Here is a 27,014-nt window from a genome sequence, read left to right as displayed (position 1 = left end):
GGCTCCTTGTCTCAACACACGTCAACTTTTGACTGTAGTCACCCAGTATCAAGGCGAGCGAGCGATTCCACCACCCATATGAAAGGCCCCAAGGAAGGCCGAGGTTCTGGAGCTGCCCACGGGGCTGCGGTCGATTCCCACCTCCAGCGGTTACTTTCATCCTACCTAAATCCCTCCTGCCGTCCCAGTTAAAAACATATGCAGTGCTGCTTGGTTCAAATGGTCGTGCTTTACCCCAGAAGTGGCTGCATTTCAGTGGTGGGTAAAGCAAATGCTGCAGGCAGCTCTTAAGGCCCTGGGTAATTCTTTGAGGCAAAGAACAAGTATAACTTGAGACTCACACCACATCATCACACCACACTTAGATGTAATGAAAAACAATCCAGCACTGTGCTCTGTTTGCTCATGCAAGGGTTGTCTCAACTATTAAGACAATATGACTGGCCTAATTTATGGTATTTTACACTTACTCTTACTCATCCATCAAGCCCCACAATACTTTCTGTTATGTTCAGAATCATTCTGTGCTGTATTTAAGGCTGCTACTTCTGCACTTTGAAAATTTTAATTATTCTCACTAGAAAGAAGATGGAGTTGCTTTACTCCACAGGGATGTGAACCCTGAACCTTTGAGGTGTAAAAGAACATGTTGCTTTTCTCACTACTGTACCCGGAGAAGCTTTTAACTACTCTGTTTATCACTTCTGACATAAATAAATGAGAAAAAATCAGACCTTTGAAAAAGAAAAACTTCATCTAATATTGTTAATTAGCCATGACAAACGATGAAATAACATTGTAAATCTTTCATAGAAACAGCCACTAGATTTTAATTACACACATTCATAATTTAGCAAACAACATCTTACTTGAATGTGAGTGTTTAATATGTACAGTACTCCAGGCTTCAGAGTCCTTAATTTTGTTCAGTTAAGGAAGCCTCTAGGTTTTGCTTCCATGCTCATCTTGTATTTTATTTGCTTTGTTCTTTAAAATCCATGAAAGGCTTTGCATTTTGATAAATATCTTTTTATTTATTGTACAATGACAGGAGGAAAACTTTTGTTGTGTAAAACATCAATACATCATGCCAGTGTTTAGCAGTTCCTTGTGCTAGCCAAAAAAAATTAATGTAGATTTCCTTAGTAATTATCTGAGTGATAGAAAGATAATACAGTGCAGTAGTACAATAAATAGAAGGAAATTATCTAATATCCCTAATCTGCTAGGAATCATATCAAGGTGGAGGTCTTATACACGTTATGGCTAACAATTACGGAAAGAAAATTAACTCTTAGAGAACTACACACTTCCACAAACAAACCCCAGCCAGATCCCAAGCTCTTTGTCACCCTTCCTTGACACCGAGCCAGGGGACCACTGGCCCCATTCCCTGCTAGCGTCAAGTAGGGAAAAAAATCCAGCAGAGCTGCAGGAGACAGACTGACAGACACCAGCGGGGGTTTGGCACCCAACTTCTTGTACCACCATGTCCCACCAACCTTCACACTGCAGCCAACTCTACCCCCACAACTGTACTGACAGTCGATCCATTTATCTTGTTTATAAAGACAATTTACCTCGTTATTTCCAAATAAAATCTAGAACCTCAAGAACGCAGTTAAAGAAATAGGTGTTTAGCTATTCTGAAACTCGGAGAGTTTTCATTTCTCTGCAATAGCTTGCTCAGACAGATCCACTTGCTCAACTATTTGCAACAATAACAGCAAGCCCCAGCAACAGTTATATTAAGAATTAAAGTAATGTTTGCCTCTATAAATATTCATTTTCTAAATATATATATACTTTATATATATAATAAACGTTATTACAGTAAGCTGTTCTACCTATTTGCTATGCGAGTGCAAAGTTAGGTTTTTTTCCTAAAAAAAACCCACTTCTTTAAATAAATTGACTGATGCCCGTTTGGTTGTCCTCTCTGCTATCCTAAGAAAAGCTCTTGAACACTCTCTACTTTGAAAAGCCAGGATATAAAAGTATACAAGGCCCATTGTCCAAGAAAGAATTTAAAAGCAAGACACGTTGCCAAACTGCACTCCCCACCCAGTTACCAAACACAGGATACAAGGCAGTTTGTTTACTTCTCACAATTGAATGCATACAAAAAAGGTCTCAGTGCAGTCCTGTTGTCAGGTCAGTAGTCAGTGTTAAAATGCTGAAATATCCTGATAAAACTTGCATTTTTGATCCCCTCCCTAAAGCTTCTGTCAAAGGTCTGTTTTCCTTTCTTAGGCTACTCCCTACTGCCTAACATAAACTGTCACAACTGCCAGAGGACAAACGGCCCCGTTTGGAAAACAACCCGCTCCCTCCAGCGCCAGGGGACAGGCGGGACCCCCCTGCGGCTCCGGAGCCCCCTCAGCTCGGGTACCCCCAGCCGTGCTGGGAAGGGGGGCAAGACCTCACCCCGGCACCGAGCAATGCACTAAAACCCACCAGCAACCCTACTGGGATCCCTCTGTTCTGCCCGGGGGTCGGATCCCTTTTACCAGCAGGGAGATGTGTGGTGATTCTCTTCTCCCACAGCGGTACAATAGGACTAACGAAATGACTTGGGGGATGCGGTACACGAACGTGCTCGTTCCATCTGTCAAGGTACAAACTCGGCCCTCGTTAGCACGGCAGCCGCCGGTCCCCACCGCGGCACCGCTCGCCTTGTGACCCCACCGTCAGTTTTCAGTACGAGAGGGAGGGGGGAAAAAGAAAAATAATAAGACACCACTGCTCTCACATGCTAATTTAGCAAGAATAACCTCCTTAAGGCGGGAAAAATGAGGCTGACCAAACCTGCAGGATGAAACGCATCGCTGAAACAGGTCTTTACTAAAACCACCAGCAAAAATACCCCCCCAAACCCTAAAAAAGCTGAAGAGACTTGGGGCCCTTGTTCTCTTAGAAGCTATCGTGTTAAAATGCTCTTCTTGAAACAGGAAGGAGTCCTTTCTTATTGTTGCTTTCGATAGTGCAATATCAGAAGTGTGACCACAGTAAATCAGTGTGTTAGATATTGAAATGCCATCACATTGTCTAACTTCCCTTCTCGTCTTTTTTAACACAAAGTATTTTTTTCTTTAAGCTCCAAGCCCTCATCTTTGTGTCTGAGATGCTCTCCTGTCTGACAACAGCAATTTAGAAGAGTTAACTTTTATCGTTCATTCTGCTGTGTAACTTTCCCCTTCAAATTTCTTTATCTGCCCTCTGAGCTCATCTGAACTTTCATGTTCTCCCAGCATGCAGGCTTGCATTCAAAACTATGTCTAATAGACCAAATAAGAGGTTAATAAGAAGTGGCAACAGAAAGAAAAAATACAATCCCTGGTAACTGATAAGAATGACAGTGGCAGCCCTTTATTGTTTGTCTTCAAATATAGAGTTAAAGATCTTTAAAAAACTAAATTTTGACGCCTTTGAAAAGAAAGAAGCACAAAATAACAACAGGGGGTTATTGCCTGCCAGCCACAGGGGAGAAGCTCCATAATTCTTATTCTCCCTTTTGAAGGCTGTTAGAAATCTGATTCAAAAAAGCAACAGCAGAAGGAGAAAGCCTCTTGAGGCTATCGCCATTTCCTGTGATCATGCATAATGCGTTTCAAAAGTGGGTTTTTACCAATTCTGTTGATCAATTGCACCTCCTTCATATTCCCTCTTTTTTCTGCTGTGTTTACATCTGATGTGACTCAATGACAAGCGCTGTCTGAGACTGTGAAACAGACCTGTCATGTTGATTTATGGGCGCATCAAACCACGACTTGTCCAAACTGAAGCTCGCAGTTCATTAATTAGAGAGTTGTGACTTTGAAGTCAGCTTTCAGACTGTGGTTTTTAACATTTGGCTTAATTTATATGCTCTTGAATGTGGATCTCTAAGGAAAAAACTGAAATTCCCTTCTTGTCTTTGAACTTCTTTTGACCGCACAATAATCATTTCTTTGTCCAGAGTGATGCCTGCATCCCAGAGTCATTAACGCGCATTGAACTGCCACTGATGAGTAAGCCCTACTGAATTAGAAAAACAGCCAGCAAAACAAAGCTGAGAGCATTCTGCACAGTGATATCTCACAATTACATGCCTTCCCTCCCTGTGCCATTTCCATTTTAATTACTGTTAGTCCTTTAGATTTACATTTTAGACACTTTTTAATCTGTTCCCTTTTTATTATAGAGGCACCCGTAAGCGCGCTATGGCTAAGGTTGTGTCAGCGTTTCCATTATAAACCCCCCTATTTTCAGGGGTTTATAACTCAGCTGGAAAAATTCACTCTGGGTTGAAAACTTGGCACAGGTGCCACAATTTGCCGAAAATTCAATGGGGGGCGGGGAGGGGAGGAACTGGTGTGTACTTCGAGCAGCGCCACTTGCAAAGTGACACACAGGACATCACGCAGCGCCTTGTGCCAAGAGGCAGCTTTCTAGGATCTCCCCAAGCCAGCACTGATGTTGGATGAATCGTTAAAAGTCTCAAACTCCTTGTGACTAGAGGAGTGAACTCACTACCTTAGAAATAAATACTAATTACAGCAAAATTAAATTCAAGCACACCAAAACCAACAAAGTTTAGTATGTTACAGGTATTTTAAAAGGAAAGTGTCTTTAAAGGATGGGCAGAAACCACCCTGGCCTGGCCCGTTCCTGCCACGGACCATTGTGGCATCACTGATGTCTCCTGCCATCACATCCTCTGCCTCTCAGACCGCGTTTCTTGGTGTCACCACCAATGCTGCTCCAGCATGGTCCCTCCTGCTAAGCTCATGCTGCAAGGAACACGCAACCAGAACCTCTCCAGTTGGAACCTGTCGGCCCAAACTCAATGTCTCTGAGCGTTCTGCACTGTTTAGAGGACAGTACCGTGTCTGGGCCTGCTGCCTTGCCCCCTCCCCTTTGCAACATAACTAACTTCCAAAAGCACTCTCCCAAGATACAAGTCTAGATGCTTGCTCCAGTGCTCATACCGAACATCAAGGCATGGTCCCCTGCTATAAAATATGTGGCAGCAAGCAAATGGAAAGCACAGGAAAATACAGGCGAAAACAGGACAATAACTCTAAATCTGAAAGCTGAGACCCGATAGAGTCAGTTCAGTTGTGCAATCATTTATAAGATGAATGACAGTTTAATAGCCACTAGACAGTCCCCAGGGATCTGCGGTTTGAAAGTAAAATGGGTATTGTCTGTACCTCTTTAGGCTGTTTTCCAGCATGTTGTTGCTGTAAAAGTTGAAGCTGCAACTGTTCCTGTTGTTTCTTATAAAACTCTTGAAGCTGCTGCTACAAAGAAAAGGAAAGATGGTAAGTAACAAAGTGGAGAGCCAATTCAGTGTCCCTTTTGGTGTAACACACAAACTGTGATTTGAAAAATAGCATCCTTTTATCTGTAATGGTCTGACCTTTAGTTTGAAACTCGACAATAAATTCAGTGCACACTGACTATTCTTGGCATTATCGTTTGAAAAGTAATCTCCAAAATGAACTGATGAAAAACATACCATTTTCTACACAAACTAATTAAAATAAGGCAAGGAATGACCTTTGATTGTAACAACAAAGCCAAAATGCCCTTGCTGAGAGAGCCTGGCGGATCTCTGTTGTGAAACACACATGCTTTCTAAATGATAGGGTTTGACTGTATTAAGTGTTGTTCAATACATGCATAGACGTCCTGGGAAATACTCTCCTCCCCCCTGCTCCCCAGATGTGCGCCGGGCAGGCAGGAGGGAGCACACAAGGTCCTGGGCTGGGACAGATGCTGGCGCCCACCCGGGATTCGTGAGCCCCCGCTGTGCCGTACCCTACGATAACGGAGCCCCGGGGCTCATCGGCAGCCAGCATGCAGCTGGAAAAGGACCATGGGCTGTGAGAAACACTGACAGCATACGCCGGCTGAAATCAGCTTGCAAACCTCTTCACTTTTATTGCCACCATTTCCATAGTCCTTTATGGTTCCAGATGGACATAACGAGGTCTGAAATGGGAAGTATCGCCCTACTACCTTGTTTATTCCAATTAGTCAGGGCGCACCGAGCTTTCTGGGGGACGCAGGCAAAATCAAAACAGGGACATCTGCCGAAGTCCTGACACTTAAATATGCATCTGTATTATTTAGCTGATCTTGGAAACACTCCTAGCACTGCTCCCTGGATTTGTTTCCAGTAGCTATTTCTAGAATTAAAAACAAAAGAGCAGTCAGTTCATCTCAGAGCACGGCTGCTCCAAGGTACAGACCTGAGATGTGGGCAGCTTCTTGCCCTGGGAACATTTCAGGAGGAGGAAACCCTCCAGTATCTACAGGGGCCACCTGAGCAGCTGTTAGGAAAACAATTACCTGTTGAAGCATGAGTGCCTGCTGCTGCTGGAGCAGGACTTGGAGTTGCTGGGGAGTTAGCACTTGTTGCTGGAGGATCTGCTGCATTTGCTGGGGAGTGATCACTTGAGGTGTCATCATAGCCACCGACACTGGAACCTGCAGTGAGAGGAGAGCAAAGGGGTGTCAGAGCACGTGGCCACAGCTCCTCCTGTGACACCCACCATCCCCGCGCCGGGCACCGAGGGTGCTGGAGGAGAGAGTCCTCCCAGCCCACCGCAGCAGAGGGACCGACCACGTCTTCCTGGTGACTACGTTCCCCTTCTGCGAAACATCATTGTGATGGGAATTCTTTAAAGCGAGCGATAGATATGTTAAACCATGTTAAGATTTATTTATTTTTACAACAAACTGTCAGCTGGGTCTTTTCCCTCCCAGAAAGCCCTTCCCTTCTGTACAGAAATCCAGCAGCCGAGAATCCTGTGCTGATGGGATCTAGACCCTATTACGACAGGTTTTTAAGAAAATTGAAGGAAGGCTCAGTGATGTGAATAACAGCACTAGACTCCCATGCAATTTTAACAGAAAGGCCCTACCACGATGTCTTTACCATTCCATATTCACCAAGCATACAGATGTCTTCAATTCTTTCATATTATGTGAGATACCATTAAAAGCCGCTTTCCATGACATTTCAGTGACAAACAGCTACAGTGATGAACTTGATAGCATTTCATATTTGCAACTGTTAACACGTTTCTGCACGGGCATCTTTGCAAGGAACCTGTACACTGTATCTGAAAGGATGATGTCTTGTTCAGATAAAACACTGACATTAAAATGACAGGCTGTCTTGGCCAAGGTTACACAAATTGTATTCAAGCGGATACCTAATGACAATGCTATGAATTCTGCAAGCTTTCTAGAATGTAATTTAGCTATTCAAAATAATCACTGCACTTGTGTTTAATTTGCAGACTACATGAGAACCATTTTGTCAGTCCTAGTAATGCAAGAAGACTATTTCCCTAGAAACCCACCCTCTACCCTCCACCCCAAAAAAGGAAAAGAAAGGGAAGAAAAAAAACAATAGAGGAAAAGACAAAACCCGTATGAGTTTTAACAGTAATATTTAAGCACCTTACTTTTCTATAGTTTCAAATCAAATACATGACAGCACAAAACTAAAAGCAGTAAAGGATATACTTTGCTAAAAAGGATCTCCTGTCATCTAATGTATTACAATAAAAGGTAATAATATGTTTAGCACTTTTTCTGTGCACCACTTTTTAAAAAAAATCAGCAGACAATAGCTGATCAGAAGATAAAGGAGCTTAAAAAAAAATCTTACAATGTAGTAGTAAGCAAGAGAGAAATGCAGTATTAATTTTATGTAACATAATGTCTTAATATGCAGTTTATCTTGACTTTTTCACATGATTTGTCCTGTCATTTGCATAGCAAGCTCTCATTCCTAATTTCACAGTCATTATGCACTGATGTCCTGATTTCTCAGCATCACTAATTTTGATGAACTAAAGATGGTTCCTGAAGGTCAGACGCACGTACACGGCACGTCTCCCCGTGTTGTTGTGTACACGTTGTGTGCCAGGGCCAGGCACTGCCCTGAAAACATCTCTCTGAGCAAACCTCCGACACCCCGGCAACGCCAACATGGCGAGGTCCCACGTACCCACTGTGGCCCAGGCCGGTGTGAACGCAGGGAAACGCAGATTTAATTACAGGTCACACACCAGTCGTGGCCACTGAAACCAGTGGCCGGCGTCACTTGCCCGCACCTATGGGAATGCCACCGGCCACCGCTTCGCCACGCAGGACCAGCTCCGAGGACACCGAGTCACCAGGGTGGATAATCCCAGTAATTCAGAACATCTTAATCCGGGGTCTTTTAAAAACTTTTCTGGGAGTACGGAATTATTTAATTAAATACTGCCGTCACTATCTCTGCCCCGAAGCGTGACTCACCTTCATTATTCTCATCCCCAGAGAAGTTTACTTTACCCTCGGGTTTGTACTACCTTTCATTGAAGTTGGACTGAGCAAACAGAAGAGGAAGCATGTTTAAGTATGTTTTCTGTGCCCTTCTTGGAAGACAGACAACACAAATACTCTTCAGTCAGATTTATGACGACAAGCAGGGATACAGACAGGAATAGGGTGGGGTGCTGTAAACCCTACACATCGGTGATTAATAAGAAGGGCCGCATTCTGCCGCCAGCTATGCAGAGACAACTCCCATTGACTTGCATGGCTTTTTTGCACAATTATCTTGGGATAAATCTAAGGATTTTGCCCTGCCTTTGAAAACTGGTGAAGAATCTCCTAGCTGCACACTCTCTTCTAGAACAGAAGCACCCAACCAGAAATTTCAAAAAAAACATATATATTTTACATATATATATATATATGGCACCTAGGAGTATGAGTTTGCGTTGACCTGTTCAACTTCATTTTACCATCTGAAACCACATTTTCACACCACATCTGGGCCTCTAAAGAAGGTCCTGCTTTCCATTTATAAACACGGCAAACAGCCACATTTAGCCAAAGATTGTACTTCAGCTCATCAAGAAAACAACTTACAGAAACCTTTTACAAACAAATTCAAACAAAGCAGAAAATACCGTGTTAAAAACGACAAGCGCGTCCCGGATGAGCGTGGGCAGACGTACAGTTTGAGGACTTTAAATAGTTAAGAATGATGGCCTATATATCCAGTCTCTTAACTCCCAGCGTCCAGCTTTTTCATGTAGCTAGTCCCTGGTAATACTGGGAATCAAAGGGCATCCAGCACCAGCAATAGGCTATTATAGCCCACACTTTATTACCCATTACTACCGAGGTCATTAGCGGTAAGAGTGATTGTACCGGTCTTAACCTATTGATCATTGTAACTACTATCATTTAATCCCGTGTTGAATGTCTGGAAAGCTGCTAAAGGCACACAAGAGAGAGTGCTTTAGCGATGAGAAATATAGCCAAAGCTTGGAAATTACACTTTGATTCATAAAATCTAGCCAGTGGTTTAAATCAATAGTATTTAAAACAGTCATGTAAGTTCTTAACTACAGCTCTCTAATATTTATGGGTCCCTTTTTGAGTGTATTCAGTCAAAACTAAACTTTATTTTAGATACTGTGCAATATACTTTACATTACGTTAGATAAAAAATATTTATTTCTGATATTGTGTCCGATAGTAAATGAAACCTAAACTGAGGGCTATAAATTAATTTTAGATTTCTATCTCTCAGATGTCAACTTAAATGTGTTGCCAAAAAAAATTACAAACCAACTTTAAAAATGGCTTAACTGTTTAAATACATGAAAATGAGTGTGTTTTATGAGTTAACAATGAATCACGGAAGGCAGTTTATGAAGAACTAAAATAATTCTGTCTTAGTGCCTTCAGGGAATTGAAGTTCGAATTAAACTACTGGCATATATATTTGAAGAATGCTAAGTTAGCATGCAGGGCATCTCTTTTTTCCAACTTGTTTATTTCTGTTTTCCACACAAAACATGAGTGTTGTTACTGATATGATTAATCAACTACTTTTGGTATTGTTGACTGATAACAATAGGGTGTGGTAGGTACCCAGCTGCGTGTAAACCTGGCACCAAAGGTAAAAATACAGCTGCAATTTGGCTTTCGGAGCTGTACTAGTAGAGACCTGCTGACATGCTAATACCATCAACGGCAAAAAATGTCTTTAATGCTCACAATTGTTTTCAGACACTGTTTCTCCCAGGGTTCTGCCCGCTGTCCCTCCACATCCTCAGAGCCCCCCGCACCCCACAGCCCCCTCCTGCTGCCCCAAACGCCGCGTTTTGGCAAGACCAACCAAGGAAAACTCGCACAAACTTAGGCCAAGTTCACCTTTAACTTCCCAGCGGAGTTACAGCAGGGATGCATTTGTCACTCCTCCATACAACCCAGACAAGGGTCACGGGATGAAAATGATTTAGTCCTATTTAATCACCTCCATTCCTCCATTTTCAGCGATATTAATATAATTAAATACTAGCTAAATAATTTCAAGTAGTTTAATCTTGTATGAAGTTGGGGGGGGGGGGGGGGAGAAGAATGCCATTTTCACACAATGTGCCTTCAGTGTTGGATACGGTTGTGGTGCTGTTAACTGTTAGCAGGCATGCATGGAAGATGGGGAGGATTTCCTTAATTCATAAAGAATAACTCTGCCAGAAAATCCTTTTCTCTGCGATGTATGTTCAAACTTGATTTCAGTAAGACCTCATACCAGGCACCTTGGATTTCCAAACAGCAATTCTTCAGTTAAAGATTTTGTGATAAAAGTTAAACGGAGCAAAACATAGCTGAACAGAGAAAAACAAGTCTCTCAGGAACAGTTATAAATACCAGGCTGCAAATAAAAATAGATACGGCTAGGAAAAAAAACAAACAAAATTAATCTGAGCTGTCTTATTGGAAAGCTATTATGTGCAATACGTTTAAAATGTAAAAAAAATCTCAGCCGAAACAATGCAGAACAGCTTTGCTTGTGCCACAGGAGAAGATAAAGCTCCGATACACCGGCAAACAGCAGCACGGTGCCACAAGCCAGAGCAGAGCCCAGCTAAATAACAAATGCTGAAGGCAGGACCCACGTCCATCCCGACACTAAAACGTTTCCGGCACGGTAGCGCATCCTCCAAAATAACAACAGAACCCCGCCGCTGTTAGAATTATTCGCGCAGAATTATGCTTCATTATGCAAAATGGAATCTCACTTTTAGCCTTAGTTGTTTTGCCATAATACAGTTCAACGCATTAAGACAGGTAATGTTTATTATATTAATGTAAAATCAGCTAAGTAGTCTGTCATTAGCATAACTGTTCTCTCTGTAACAATACAACTCCCTATTAAAGGCGGGGGGGGGGGGGGGGGGGAATTATCTTTAAAATTAAATTAGCATTTTATTATAATTTTGTTTATCATATTTTATCAGGAGAGAAGATCTCCCTCTGACCCAGGGACAGCAGCACGATGGGTTACGCTGACATTCCCCGGCAGGTCAGCATGTCTGCTGTCCTCTGTATTCTCTCCCAGCTAAGGAAAAACGGGAATATTTTCATATTTGTTTACAGAATGAAACATCTGATCTTATCTACCATTTCTCATGCATACCAGGTTTCTCACTAAGTGCCAGGATAATTGTTTCTGCTGTAATAAATACCCATTTAATTTGCATAAAAATATAAAGTTTACATAAATTAAATCCCTTCTACATCTAACATTTGTCAAATAGAGACTAAACTGGAACACACACAACCAAATACTCATTTAATAAGCTGAGTGAGATTTCAGCCTTGAGATTATCATCATCATTTTTCATATTTTAAAAAACTTATTGGTTTTGTTTCCCACTGCAGCATGAAAGAAAAAATTACAACCTGCTATACGTGGTTCCAAACAGTGGGGATGTTTTATAATGATCCAGTTAAAAAAATAATAATAATAATAATAATAAAAATCTAGAGTTTAGGAAAGGAAATGTTAGATCAACATATTCTGCCAAAAAGCCTCAAATAAACCAAAAGCAATCCTGCTTAGAAACATCCAAAATACCCCTAAAGCCCTTGGAAACGCCTTGAAACCCTCTCTCTCCCAAACACCCTTAATATACTGAGAATGATTCTCATGTCAGATTCCTTACATTTGTGTATTAGTTCATTAATACATTAAGGAGAGCTTAATTAAATAATAAAAGACTGTGACTGAACCGGCAACATCTAATATGCCTGGAATTTCAGGCGAGCAAAAAGGAAGTGTTATACAGAGGGACTTTTTTCCCCCCCCCATGTCAAATTCTTAAGAACTGCAACTCCCGACAGATTTCTAGGGAAGGACGAGCCCTCTCTCCACTCCCCGAGTATTTTCTCCAGCAAGAGTCAAAGGCTCCGCTGCCTGCTCCGCAAACCCGGGTGTCTGACAAGACACGTACTGTGCCGGCCAGCTGAAAAAATTAGTGAGCTCTTAAAAAATATTCACCTGGTTAAATCACGATGTTTATTTCCCATTAAAAACCAGAGCTCTGCTTAAATGCACAGTTAGGCTTTGCCACTCCGGTTGCAACCGTAGCCTTTATAACAGCTGTAAACTTTATTTGCTTAAAATGTGCGGTTTTTCACACCTATGGCAGACACCTACAGCTGAACATCACAGCTAAGCACAACGGTGCAAATTAGATTCTAATGAGAAAACATCAGTTGCTTCTTTGACAATCTTGCCATTCACTGATTTACTTCTAATGAAGACACACTCCAACCAGCAAGCTCGCCGTGTTAAAGGTCAAAGCACGTTCAAAAAAATGCCTCGAAAAATCAAGGCAAATGGGAAACCTGTAAAGAGACCTTCTCATAAAGTGGCGTGGCAATTAGAGTAATTGTGCAAAAAGCCTTCTTCGGTAAAAAGTAAAAGAAATTAAGCTGCCACTACTGTAACAGGTTAGATGAAAATCAAAATTTAATGTATTCTCCCTTGTGTCATCTTGTTTTGTCAAGACATCAAATAGAATTGGAAAGTACAAAATAACAAGCCCTTGAGAAATCACAGAAGCCGACCTTTTTGATGTTGTTGGTTTACCTTGTTCTCAGTTATTTGAACAATGATGTTTCAGATTTAAGGGCAAGATAAAGCTTAAAAATTAAAACCCGTTGTCAGTTTGGAGAGGAGGGGGTGTTGTCCCTCCCAAATAACAGAGCATCTTACCTAATCAATGAAGGCAAATCCATCCGAAACTAGCGCAGAGAACAATTAGCAATTCCATTTATTTGTTCAATATTCCGTCTAGGTTTTCTAACATTCATTCAACTTCACTGCCAACTACAGATCCTCTCGCTAGCAGAGGAAACTGTGCTGGAAAGGTTAAAAAGAAAAATAAAATAAATAAAGCAGGGGGGACAAAAAAAAGAGGCTAGGGGAGAGATATTTGCCAGTGCTGCTTCTCTCCTCCATCTCTCTACACGGCCACTTTAGATCTGCAGATGACTGCATGATGTGGTTTTTTTCCCCCCTTTCCTTATAACTGGAAAGTGAAGCTGAGCAAGTAAGCACCTTATAAAAACAAAACAGTACAGGACATTTTAACTGAACTACAGCAAAGTAGTTTCCAGTAAAGCAGTTCTGCTTTCAATAAAACAAACAAACTGCTCAAAACCAGCCAAGCCTTTCACCAAACAATAACAAATTTAGCTTATGGTGTCAGGACTTTCCCACAATCTAGTTCTGCAGGTGTTGATAAAACTACCCCTGCTACCGCTTTTCCCTTGCAAAGAAGGGAGAAAACAACATCAGTAAGTTATCTTGCTACCAGGAAACATTTGAATAAAGTAAATCCAAGTGCTGTGTCCTTCCAGCTTAGGTTTGTCTACAGCAGCTCTAAAATGACTAAGAAATACAGGGTAAGAAAGCACAAGAGCTTTGCAACTCCTTAAACTTTTGAATGCAAAAATCCTTCTCCCCTTACGTTTCCTTCAGCTGCCCAGGGCACACAATCACAAATTCAGAACGCAAAGCACTTTACACTGAAGTAGTAATTTGTTTAGCTTCAGTATTTTAAAAACAACACAATTCTTGAGCATTGCCAGGTTAAAATGCTGCGTGAGAAATCGCTCTGACTGCCCTACACCATTTTCAGTGCCTAAAAATCCCCTTTACCCTTCTCCACACAACTTCTGCAACCCTTTTCTTCCTTGCACACAACTGAAGTCAACTCAACTTGCGCAGACGTCAAAGCCCACCGTCCATTAGCACAGTAATCCATCTGTGACCCAGCGCAACCCGGGGGCGATGCGTTATCCACAGTGCTCTCTGATAACTGTTTACCCCCAGCATAAATTTCAGCGTGGAGCTCAGAGTTACACTTTTAAAATGTGCAGAGGGCTCAACCCAGCTGGAGAAGAACATGAGGCACCCACAGCTTCCTATGAGCAGTGAGACCCCCAGAAAGCCAGCGCTGGGATTTCATTTCTTCCCTGTCAATCCCATAATATTTATGACTTCTCTTTAGTTCAGCTGAGTGACTGGTCAGAGCATGCCTGAGAGCTTGTTCTTTTTTTTCAAAGCAAAAGCTATGCTGCTTGAAAAAGGGAGGGCACAGTACAGTGTATGTTAAACAAGACCAAAAGAAAAAAACAACTGTAGCAAACAAAAAAATGTTCAAAGCAGCCCTTCCTATCATAAGCTTTCTGATGATTTATGGTTTACCAACTCAGCAAGGTTACGCAACACTGCATGCCTTTAGATGCATTATTTGAGTCAGTTGAGATTTAATTAAGATCACAGCCTCCAAAATCCCTGTCAAATGAAAATTCACAGAAGACAATACACTATATATCCTCATGCAGATAGTCTCCATTCCATGCTCTGGAATAACATAAGTTAATCCTCGTTTCTATGGTGGCAGACAAAAGTTCACTAATTTTGTTTTCTTTTGACACTTGTGTTGTTTTCTGTTTTATGTCATGAGATCATTCCCTTTTGAGAAGGGGAGGGGAGCTGATATAGGGGGAGAGGAGGGAGAGCAATATGTCTGAATATGGCAGCAGATGTATTTTGACATTCTCACAGCTCTGCCGTGATGTCATCAAGTTTTCATATAATTAACCCCTGCCAGTAAGAGCATCATTTCATGACATCTGTCCATTGGGAAGAGGAGGAAGGAGTCAGGGACAAAACACGAAAAGTACCTCAATCTTCCTCTCACACTAAAACTAAAATCAAACAAAATTAAATAAAGGCTACCAAAACAGCATTTACATCTTCCATGAGCGACTGGCTCTTCCCATTCATTATCTGCCCCAGCTGTCTCCTCACCTCGGATGTGCTCTGAAACCACACATGTCCAGTTCACGGCTAGACCTCCTCCTCCTCCTGATGGTCCTTTGCTCTACAGTCCAGTTCCTCTACATGCCGAACATGAGCACGTTAAATAAAACAATACTTCTTACAGAGAAATTGCTAGAACTTTACCTCATTCCAGTGCATTTCTATCTGCATTATCTTAATATCTGCTCGCTTATCTCATGGTTTAGAAGTGACAGGTGCTAGCGGTCTTTTGTTTGACAGGCCACTACACAAATAACTGTCTTGCCTGAAAGGGCTAATGCACTACTAATGAACAATAAATCAACTTTGATTATAAAGTGTCAGACCAATCAGTTTGCAGTTCAGCTCTATTGCAGTCTAGGCCAAGGCAGCTACTCTGTTTAGGAAGGATTTGGGTTTCATCTCTGCAGCCTTATCAATGAAATTTTTTGGAAGTAGTCACAGGAGATCACTGAAAGCCTCTGACAGCAGATTTTCCGCTGGCTGTGAGGAGAGTGCCCGCTTTTAGAGACTTCCTAAGCTGCTACTGCAATAAATACACAATCAACAAAAGCCATTTCTTAACCAGACAGAAGCACGCTCTAATGACACATTCACGCATAAACGTGTCTTTTAGCTGTGACTTTTAAGATAGAGAGAAGCAAATAGCATTGCTTTTTAACTTGATGTAAAGATGTCTGAAAGCTCCACACAGTAAACATACTTACGAGGGGCCCAATCCAGCAAATAGTAATTTAGCAGGCAGAGCGCTTACTGCTTCAGGAGAGAGAGGGAGAGAGGCTCCTCTCCTATTATAGCTATTGCACATGCACAAGTCATTCCAGGATCGGGCCCGGGAGCATCAGGCATGAAAATCAGCCCTGATCTAAATGAAAAAGACTTTAACATTTCCGTTTATTTATAAAAGGCAAACTAGCCTGCGTAAGTCACTTTTTATTAGAAATAAACTTCAGCGATTTATTGTAGTTTGCAATTCAACACTCCTTGCTAGAATAAATCCAACCATTTCGTTTTCATAAACAGATCTTAGTCACCCCGAATGATTCACATTTCCTGCCACCAAAGTTGTTTTTATTTAAAAATATAAGATGGTAGCACTTCGAACGCCGGCACACGCACCGCGGTGACTGTGTCGCCTTATCGAGTGGCTTTTCCCGACCACCAGCACAAGGACAAGTCGAAACCCTCGGTGTTTTGTGAAGCGAGCTGGCTTTGAAGGAGTTAATTCCAAAGAGGAAGAGTGTATGTGCACTTTGCTCTAAACTTACCACCCACTTCCTAAGGGTTCCCTCCGCCCCACCGCCACCCCAGAAAAACCGTCTCGTTTGCACTGAGAACCAGGCTGGCAGGGTTGACACTTAACTCAGCTGCGTTTAGGTCCCGTTACGTTTATTTCGCTGGGGTTCATAACACCAGTCAATGTCAAAAACAAAGCTCACTCACTTAATTTTCCTCCGGTAAATTGACTGGTGAACCCATTCAGCAATCCCGCTTCCTGACATTTAAACCTGACAAAGTATTCTACCCGGCCCTGGGCACTTTCCCTCCTTCCTCTCTGCTCTTCAAAACTACAGCACGGAAGTAAAAACTGCCCGGCCGGCTCCGCGCACCCAAACTGTCAGAACAAAAGACGGGCAAGAACACAGAACTCATCACTTCCCAAACCCTCCGGCGAGTTGCGAAGCGCGCACACCGCACCTCCCTCCCCCCACAGGCGAGCGCGGACCCCGCGGAACCGGCCCAGCAAACTCGCGCCCCGACGGGAGCGGCCGAGGCTGGAGCATCCTCCGGCTTCCCCGGCCTCTTTCCGCCAGTTGGGGACCGGGCCCGTCCCCCCCACCCTTCGCAGGGCACCCACCTGGGCGGCGGCGAGCGGTGCGCGGCGCGCGGGGCCATGGAGCGCGCGGGCGGCGCGGAGCGGTGCGGAGCGGTGCGGAGCCTCCGCGGGCGGAGTGGCCGGGGCGCGCGCTGCTCGCGGGCTGCCGCCGCCGCGCGCCGCCACCCGCGCGGCCCCGCCCTGCGCCGCCGCGCACACCCCGCCCCGGAACGGGGCGCCCCGCGGGCCCGGCCCCCCCTTCCTCCTCCTCCTCCTCCTCCTGCTGCTGCTGCTGCCGCCGCCGCCGCGCCCTCCGACCGTCCCCACCGCCCGGGTGGTTAACAGCCGCCCCCCTCCCCGAAATCAATCTGTTTTGCGGGGGTGGGTGCCAGCCCGGGGCGGGGGGAAGTGTCAGCCGGCACCGAGCTGCCGGCACGGCGCGGGGAAGGAGAGTCGGTCCCTCCTTCCACTCTAACTTTCTCTTCTCCAGTGAGAAGTGGCTTTTACTCGCCTTTCCCCACAGCTTAATATCGGAAAATAATAATTTTAAAAAAACGCCACACAACCACAAGAAGCTTCTAACAGGAGTTTGCACCAAGCAGACTGGTGCGCCCGGCCTGCGAACGGGACCCCGTGTGCTGATCTCCCTTCAGCAAGAGAGGGGGACCGGTCAGAGACAGGGGGATGCCCAGATACAGGGGGAGGATGCCCAGATACACCGAGGGGTGTTCACAGACAAGGGGGATGCTCAGAGACACCAAGGGGATGCTCGGACACACCCCCAGCCAGGGGCTCCTCTGCCGGCACCAGCCACCACCACCTGTTCTGAAGGCGGCCGAGCCCCCGGGTTTGGTGGAAGCGAACCCTGGTGTCTGGCTCTGCGGCACCTCGGTACCATCAGCGGTTTCACATCGCTCAGAAACAGCTTCTGCCAACTCTCCTGCGGGGGAGCTCAAAGAAACAACTTTTCGTGGCCCCCAGACTGTAACACACAGACACGACCCTGTCACTGCGCTGTCTCTCACCCAGGCACTGCCACGGCCCCAGTACCCTAATTTCTCTCGCCCAAAAAGCTACTATCTACTTCATCTCAGACAGTACTACCTGGTAAAAATCTCTCCTGCCATTTCAATTTAATTTTTTAAAATATTTTCACATAGTTTCTGAAGACAAAATTGACGCAGATAGTTACTTCACGTGCAAGTTACTGAAAAGACCAAAGCCGCCCTGACACGGTTTCCAGGCAGAACTGTACTTTATTTGCAGGAGTCGAGGGCTGCCAGACAATAGCCCCATTAGTTCTGCTGCTGAAGAACCTCACAAGAAGCAAAGACAAAGGACCCAATTTACTGACAACTTGTGATCTGATGTTAAATGGGATGTGATACGGATTGCTTTCCACCCTGAAGTGTTTGCATGTCAGATAACAAATTTATTAATGGGATTTTTTTCAGGTCACAAAAATGTGACCCCACCTTCTTATGAATATTTAATAAGGGACTAAGGGCATCTTTTGCAAGACCCTAAATCTGCCAGAAACAGCCTACATGAATCAGAAAGCGCCTGCCTCTTAAAGGGGCACACAGGCACCGAGCAGGTCAGCACATAAAGGGCAGGGAAACAGCCGGTATTTGTAAGTATTATATGTATGCAGTTCAAGCAATAAGTAACACACCCACGCTCCAACACGCTGGACTGTCAATAACAACATAACCCGGTAATGCATGCAATGATCTAGCAATAATTATCACCTGCGCTTAAGAGAATCCTTCCTGTCCTGGACTTCAAAGTAATCTCGAGGAAATAAAATTGCTTTGGGGAATATATTACAGAACACACAGACAAACTTTTCAACTGTTTCTCTTACGGACCCACTGCATCTGCAAAAAGCATCACGGTCGCAGCATCCCCAGCTGCACTCATGGCACAAGAGCATCGGTAGAAAACAGTTCTGTGCATTTAAAACGCACCCTTAGTAACTGCACAGCTGAAACACACAGGGGGCTGCACGCCCGGGCAGTCTGTGCACACCAGTCATGGGATGCTCCACAGACCCCAGTTCGGAAATCATCCCATCTAACTCGCTTCCACAGCACAAACTTCTCACACGCACACACGACCCTCAATCCTATTAACTCACATCTTCAGTTCTTACAGGGTGTTTCACAAAGACGGACCCAATCGCAGAGACAGTGATTTCAAACCGTGTCTATCATTTTGAAACATCCTGTATTTTCCAATACTGCCATACCCAGGCACACACAGCTCAACGAAAGCCCAGTGCCCTCCTTCTGCCCTGACTGCTGGCTGCTCGCATGTCTTTGGACCAAGCTCTGACTTACTGCATTTATAAAAAAGGGGACTCAATGAAGCCTACAACTTCGTACAAGGCATTTATCTTCTTTCCACGGGCAAAGAAAAAGAACAGGTCTGTGAGTTACATGCAAAGCAAAAGCACAGTGCTGGCTTTGGCACTGACAATTCTTCCCAGCCTTAGGGAAAAGTCATCTAGACATTTTTGTTGCTTTTTGTTCTGTTTTGTTTTGAAAAACATCTATCACACTGAGGATGCCTCTCTCTCTGAGGGCTCAGTTTGCAAAATTTCTGGCCTGGCTGTAGAGTTGCCTGCACACCCACCACTTCAAAGGCAGTCAACGGCCCCGACGCCTCTGCCTCCTCATCTGCAAAACGGGGATAACACTACTCATTTCAGGATCTTATGTAGACCAATATTTGCAAAACACTTTGAAAATGAAAGGTGCTGTCTAAGCACTGAGCGCTGGCCACAGAACCTGCAAGCCGTATTTTTAAAGCTTTTTATACCCTTTCATATAAAAGCTTCATACCTGCAAAGCTTAGCCAACATCTGCTGTAGGCTAAAACCTTCAGTCTATTCCCTTAGTAACAGAGATGGTAGCACTTGTTAAGTAAGGTCACCATGAAATATAATGCATTCCTAAGCCAGCAAAATATTTTAAAAGACCGAGAAGAACCATAAACTCCCACTTTAATTCCATTAAATTACGGAGAGTCATCACAGACAGAGACAATCAGACAGGGATGTTCAAAACAGAACACATAAAGTAACAAATTAAAAATAACTGCAAACGAGCGTGGCAGACTAGGTGGCTATCTGGCACCGAGTGCTCATGAGATCTGGCTCATATTAAGTGGTGGTATCAACACCTAGTTGATAAAATAATCACTGGTATACAGCATGGACACGAGGCTCTAAGGTCCAAGTCGGAGGAACAGCCTATGAATTACAATGAAGATGAATACGGTGGAATAAACGGTTTTGTTATGCCATTGTTTTACATGGACACGTCATTCGCAGACTTCTGCAGGTACCTAACCATGCAGAAACCTGGACTTGCCTATCAAAAAGCACCAGCTGCCTGCGGGGCAAGGAGAAAGAAAAGACAAGACACCCACACAGTGCAGCCTCCTCTAGCCAGAGTTAATCTGCCCCAAATTAAAGAATGTTATGTCTAGACCCAATATGAGGCAATTTCTACCTAAGACAGCAATTCGTCTGTTCTTGTCCTTGGGATGCTCCCCTGGGCAGGCAGGGCCAAATACGTCCCACTTTGCTGTCTGGCAGCAGATGGTGGGCCAAATCCTTCTCCGCCATCCCTGAGCACAAACCTGGAGCAATTCAGGTGAATTTTGGTGCCACTGCCCGTGGGCAGCCCCGCTGCTCACCGAGGAGCCCGCCCGCCGGAGCCAACGCCAAACCTGGCAAAGGCGAATGCCAAATTATGCTGCTCGGCACACAGCCCCGTTTAAAATCAAGCTGCTCTTCGCAGTTCTGAGGGAAAATCTCTGGTACTATTCCCGCTCCTGGATCCCCAGGCCCATTTTTGTGGGGTTAAATCACATTTTCCTGTTTTGAGAATGCTTCGTTTGCCCTTGTTGCTGTTTGAAAGACCTACGAAAACAAACAGGGAAAACAACTGACTAAACAGGAAACGGTGAAACTTATTACCCACAAAGTGCTGAGAAAAAGGACAAAGTAAACATTTTTTTGGGTCATTTTTAATATTCTCAAGCTAATGCCTTCATTGTAAAATATCCTCAGACAGAAAAGTCATTTTTAGGCTGACGGTGTCTCTAGCAAAACAGGACAGCAAAGCAATTAACATTTCAGTAATGCTTGTGTCCCTGTTGCTCTTTTTTTTTGATGTGAAACTGTCATTTTCCTTATTGCCCCTGCAAATTCTGCACGAAGAAGGCTCTTTAAATCCCCTCAGTGTTGTACAATGGTTTAAATTTCACTTCATGGCATGCTTTAAATTACCATTCACATCTTCATTTAATGCATCATTTTATAATGCCAGTGTTACTAGTTAATTTATATATACACAGCAGGATGTGTCAACATTCAGGTGAGTTATGAATATGATTGTGCAGGAGTTATGGAAGACATTTCAGTAAAATTATGGTTCCCTCTAAACATAAAAATATTAATAATGTATCAAACATCGCAGGTAAACAACAAATTTTATATAATTGCACCCCACATGCTTCCAGATAAATAAACACAAACAGCAATATTTTTGCTCTGCATTCATATTTGATTGATCTTAATAAATTGCCATCTCTTTTCCTAATAAACTGTAATCTCTTGTTTCCGCCACAAAGTAAAATTTATTAGCGCACTCTCCTACCAGCAGGTCTGCATCACTCACAGCACAGTGTGCAAATTGTTCCGAGTATGCTTGGGCATTATTCATAATTTATTTTTCTGCCCCAATGTACACAATATATTGAAAGGTAATCACCACTAACTGTTCTCAGTTACTTTCCTTAATTATGTGAGATAGCATTTATGTCACGTACAGTAGAGGAAATGCTGCAGTTGCCATTAAAAAACTCATTTTTTTGCCATGGGTTGAAACATGGTGTTCACACAGAGAAAACCCTAGGACAAGGAAGACCGGAGGTGGTACCTGGTAGGAGATGGCAACACCTTCACTTGAAAAGAACAACCCCTGCCTACCACAATAACCTACTGGGCATGACAACAGCAATGGCTTAGAGAGGAGTAAATGTTTTGTCATGATGTTAAAGTTGCCATGGTAAGAAAAAAACAACAAAACAACAAACACACAACACCACGCAGAATGAAACATCAACAAAACAAATCTCAATCAAACACATTTTGGCCGTTAAGTATTAACCGGTGGACTCCTGGCCAGCCCAGACAGACGCTCTCCTGCTCATGGCCCCTGCGCAGGCAGATGGGAACTGCAGGTGGGAGCAGCCCCAGTGTCCCCAGCTTTGCTTTTTGAGGTGGATCACCCCAACCTGGGGCTGGTGCGGGTGCCACTGGTGTGAAACAGCGAGTTAGATGCGCTGCCCTCTCCTGGCAATCGGCTTCTGGCATCAGGAGACTTCACGCTCCACCTCACCGCAAAGAATGCCCTTCTGAAAAAAAACATGCCTACTTCCACAACTTACGTACACACACCCCTATGTACACACATATAACCACAGATTTAAAATAAATCAGATGAAACATGGGCCCTTTTACCTAGAAACACCTATCGGTGTGCTACACGGCTTACTTGCACACAGCCCAGGAGTGCCGAGCTATATATTCTGGTTCATCTGTGAGAAAAACCTGTATCATCGCTGGGCATCTTGCCGGTTTTTACTCACTTTGTTGGGAACGCATGTCGGAGTATTTTCAATAAAACACCTTCTTAGCAGTAATGGGCCACTGTTCTCATTTCAATGGTCCCCAAGGTTTCATGATACAGTATATTTAGCTGGCTCATAGTTCCAAGTTTTCCTCCAACATTCAAAAGATACTTTCAATTTATTTTAAGGAAGCACCCATGGGAAGAGCTTTTGCTCATCTTTTCTTTAAAGAGGAAAACAGTTAACTTTGTACATGCAACAAAACAACTCAAATTATTTCCCAAAGAGGTGTTTAGGCAACAGCCCTCATGGTTAGACAGGAGCAGACAGAAAAGCTGCAGCACTGCTGATGCTACATGGGGAAGGATGCACCAGGATATCTCTGCTCCTGCTAGAGCAAATGGGCGGCACCACGGCTCCAGGAATCAAATGCACCTCCAAAATGCCAAAAAGCAGCAGAACAGAGTGTTTTGCAAATCTGGCAAACAGTGCTAAAGCCAAGAAGACTTCCTGCAGGCAGGAGGACACAGAGCAGTCCTCTGCCTCTGAGCTGAGTCTGGTTGCCACACCAGGCTCTCCAAGTATGCTGCAAGGCAGGGCTGAACTACCAGGAGGAGCTACTGAAGGTTATCATCCCAGCTTCTCCTGTATATGGACAAAAAGCTCTTTCGAAAGCAGGGCATAGTGATGGAGGCCTCCACATGGGTGCATCTCCTCCTCGCTGTCTCTGGGTCAGGCGCATCCCCTCCTTCAGCCTGGCAAGACGGGGCACAGGAGGGGAGGAGAAGCTGGTGGCAAGCTGCAGGGCAGGAGCAGACCCAGCTTTGGCACGGCCACCCCCTGGCCTTTGGCCATGTCAGTCATGTTGATGGTGCACGTCTGGTTTCACATGGACAAGAAACAGCCAGCTGTACGGGCTAAGCAAACACAACTAACGGGACTTTGCTCTCAGATCCCTTGGGGTCATCTGACCGGCTCAGAGCCCTTTGTGTGGCACTAAGCAGGGCTGGCTGTGTGCTTTGGGGCTTCCCTTTGTACTTCCACTCCAGCCCTTCACAGCGCAATGCCACGATCCATCACTTCTTCCCAAATAAACCGGGCCCAAACTGAGCTCAAGGACAGGGGCCTCCCATCTCACCCCTCTTCCCCAGGCAAAGGGGGCTCCTGTCTGCAGTCCAGCATTATGACCCATGGATGTTTCCTATCCAAATCCCACTGCTGCTTGTCCCAATTCTTTTCTCCCATCTGAGCAACAAGAAAAAGGATGACACCGAAAAGCAGCGAAGGGGATGCGGCGGGGCAGCCAGGACCCACTTCTTTACTGCACCTATCATGGCAAAGGGTGAACAAACAAAGGGATTTGTCTGGGGCCCCTTACTACAAATTTGTTTTCCCATCACAAGAGAAATCTCTCAGAAGTGCCTGAAGACTTGGGGCAGGGCTGCTTGGGTTGGAAAAGCACAAACTCGCTGCAAAGTGTAACAACAGAGGAATACTACAAAAATCCACGTCTGTGAGTGAAACTGTTATTTACGCTCGGGAAGCAGATGACAATTCTCTGCTATCAAATGCAGCCACTTCTGGGATGGATGGTGGCAGCAACTTTGCCATATAGAGCTCTGGAGGAATTCAGGACACCTGAGGCACCAAATCCTTCACTCAAATGAAATTGCAGGGTGATTAAGCAGAGAGAATTTAACTATCCAAACTGTAATTTGGCCAGCACAATGGATCTAACACCCCTATTCTTGGAAGGAAAAAAAATAAGTACCGTATTTGAAGTTCAAAATCTAATTAACTATTTGAGAAAAAGAATTCTGTTTTTAAAAGAAAATTCCTAACAATATAAAGAGAATTAGTGCCAAAGTTTTTGAAGAACAGCATAAAATGGTATGAAAAATGTATGATATTGTAATAATAGGAATGACTGCATTTGCTCAAATGTTCCTTATACCTTATAATACAAGAATAAAATACAGTGTAAATCCTTCTATCTACATAAGTTCTCTGTACAGAAAAATCTCTCCTTTAATAGGTTTACACCTTTAACATGTATTAGTTTGGAAAAGTCCTAGGGTATAATTACACATCTTGGCTTGGCACATTAATAGCTGTTCCCTTCATTTACTGATTTCTTTTACTGGTCAATTTGCTCTTTTACTACGCTGCTTTTACAGCTCGGCTTCCCAGCGGCACCTTCCGCCAGCAGACCCCGTGCTGGGAAGGGAAGAGGGTCCGAGCTGATCAGGGGCTGGTGGTCCCTCAGGGAGGTGGTTTTGGTACCTGACTCTCAGCCATCTGCACCTACAATGCTCACTGGGGATGCAGCACTTGCACCAGTGTGTGCCAGCGAGATGCAGGTCACAAGCACAAGGAAGCGGAGCTGCCCTCACCTCCTTGAAAATCTGTGCAGAAATAAGTCCTTTGGGCTCAGGAGAAAACAAGTCAAGCTGGGCTTCTCCAGGGCTTTTCACCATGCTGCTCCTTCTCACACCATTTCCCCCGAAGCTTCCTCTACCACCTTTGCATCTCCTGACTCCTTCTTTGCTCAAGGCCCCGCTCACTTGGCCACAAATTCTGCTCTCTTCTCCCCTGGAGCTCCATCCCCATCACTCCTCCTTGCTCTCCCTCTCCCCAGTGGCTGGGGAGACCTGCTCACCTGGGATGGGATGCTCACCTTGCTCTACCACATCCCTGGGAAAGGATCATTTTGCCACCACAGAGAAGGGACACCCCTAATGATCTGCCCTACCCATCCCCACCAGTTTGCATCCCTCCGCTCCAGGCTCAAAGGCAAAGCTGACGTTTGCTAAGCCTCTGTCCAGCTTTTACAGGTTTTTTGACAGTTTAAGAGGGTTTTCTTGCGTTGTAGCAGAGCCATTCATTTAATGGCTTTTCAGCACTGCCATTATAAACCAGAACTTTTCAGGTGTTTATTACTCAGCTTTAAAAATTGGCTCTATGCTGAAATTTGGCAAAGTGTCAGCCTAAGAGAATTTTTTTTTTTTGGGCCAATTTTGTACTCTAAAAAAAATGACCCCATTTTGGCCTCCATAAAAATGCAGCTCTTGCTGCCTCGGTGACACTGGTGAAGTAACAAGTCAATATTGTAATATGGCCAGCAGAGCTGCAGTGATTTAATGCCTAAAATTGCTTTGAAGGTGAAGAGTGCTATTGAACTGCTAATTATTAACTATTATTACTGATCCTGCTGCACAACAAAGATGCAAATGGAAACAAAGGGAATATGAAATGCCACTGGGGAAACAAGGCAGATTTCAGACAAGTGTCCAGCCCTGATGAAGGAGGAGCTGGAACACAAGAGTCAGGAGCAAGGTGAACCCCTCCAGCCAATGGAAGAAGAACGAACAGATATGAAATATCTGGAGCCAAGAGAAACTTTGCCATTTATTTCAACATGCACAAGACAGAGCCTTGAAGGTGCTGGGACAGGTGACCTTGCCCTGGCAGCCCAGCAGACATGCATTGACATAAAAATGGGCTGGGAATTTGAAAGGGCCCAAAAGATATAAAGCACCCCCCAAATCTTGGGGACCCTTTCAAATCCCATCTACACCAGAATTGCAGCATCCACATCACACACAGCCCAAAATCCGACCTAGGCTGATCCGACTGGGCTGAAGAGGGGAAAAGTGAGTGATCTGCTCTATAACTCCCACACCTCCCTGCTGTGCTACCTGCTCAAGGGACTGCGGTTTCCTAGAAGAAAGGTAACAGGGTGAGTATTTCTTCTTTGGGGAAAAGGATGCGGACCAGAAGGTGAGCACAGCCAGGGCACGCTTCCATTTGGAAAGTGCTGTATCAAAGCAGCCCAGAGAGGTCACTGGGGCCACTTTCAAACATAGTAAAAAGAAAAAACAATTTATCTTTATGGAAACTTTCTGCTTGTCTAAGTGGCAGCTATTTAAATACAATTAACAAGCAAATGATTTAAAAATTACAATACATTTAATAAGGCAGCATCACAAACAATTTGCATCTCATTAAAATGTCTGAAGCTGCAGAATCAGCCTCCCAAATGGGCTGCACATCAGGTGGGAAACCCACACAGAGCCAAAAGCTTCTGCACCCTCCTCTGGCACAGGACACATGCTGAGAGGATGGCAGAGCAGGGGATGGATGGACCACGGAGCCCCTGGCCAGGCCAGCCCTGCGGGGAGCTCCGGCCACGGCTCCCGGCACAAGGAAGGATGCCACGAGCCAAAGCCTTGCTGGAAGTGGGTGTAAAACGAGGAAGGAAGGAAGGAAAAGGGTGTGTGTGTGCATGTGGGATGGGCACTTTTTAATACACACTCGTGAACAAAGAGTTTAAAGAAATTTCAAGCTATTTACACAGCTATA

The 27,014-nt window shown here is 44.3% G+C and overlaps 1 protein-coding gene across 39 annotated transcripts in view; it reads right to left on the bottom strand.

Annotated features, from left to right (window-relative positions):
- FOXP1 (forkhead box P1) overlaps positions 1-27,014 on the bottom strand; it is a 383,604-nt gene that overhangs the window by 69,171 nt on the left and 287,419 nt on the right. For 23 of the 39 annotated variants that reach the window (XM_065075373.1, XM_065075386.1, XM_065075374.1 and 20 more), the window contains 2 exons: positions 6,340-6,477; positions 5,196-5,285 (listed from right to left, as the gene is read on the bottom strand). In XM_065075373.1, coding sequence (XP_064931445.1) covers positions 5,196-5,285; positions 6,340-6,477 — 228 coding nt within the window. Of the gene's footprint in view, positions 1-5,195; positions 5,286-6,339; positions 6,478-13,072; positions 16,719-17,048; positions 17,207-27,014 lie in introns of those variants that run through there. The other 16 variants (XM_065075384.1, XM_065075393.1, XM_065075387.1 and 13 more) reach the window with 5 other exon arrangements.

Source organism: Columba livia, chromosome 10 (assembly GCF_036013475.1).
Source record: "Columba livia isolate bColLiv1 breed racing homer chromosome 10, bColLiv1.pat.W.v2, whole genome shotgun sequence".
Lineage (NCBI taxonomy): Eukaryota > Metazoa > Chordata > Aves > Columbiformes > Columbidae > Columba > Columba livia.
Note: the sequence above shows the minus strand (reverse complement) of the source record. Positions and strands in the feature narration are given on the sequence as shown.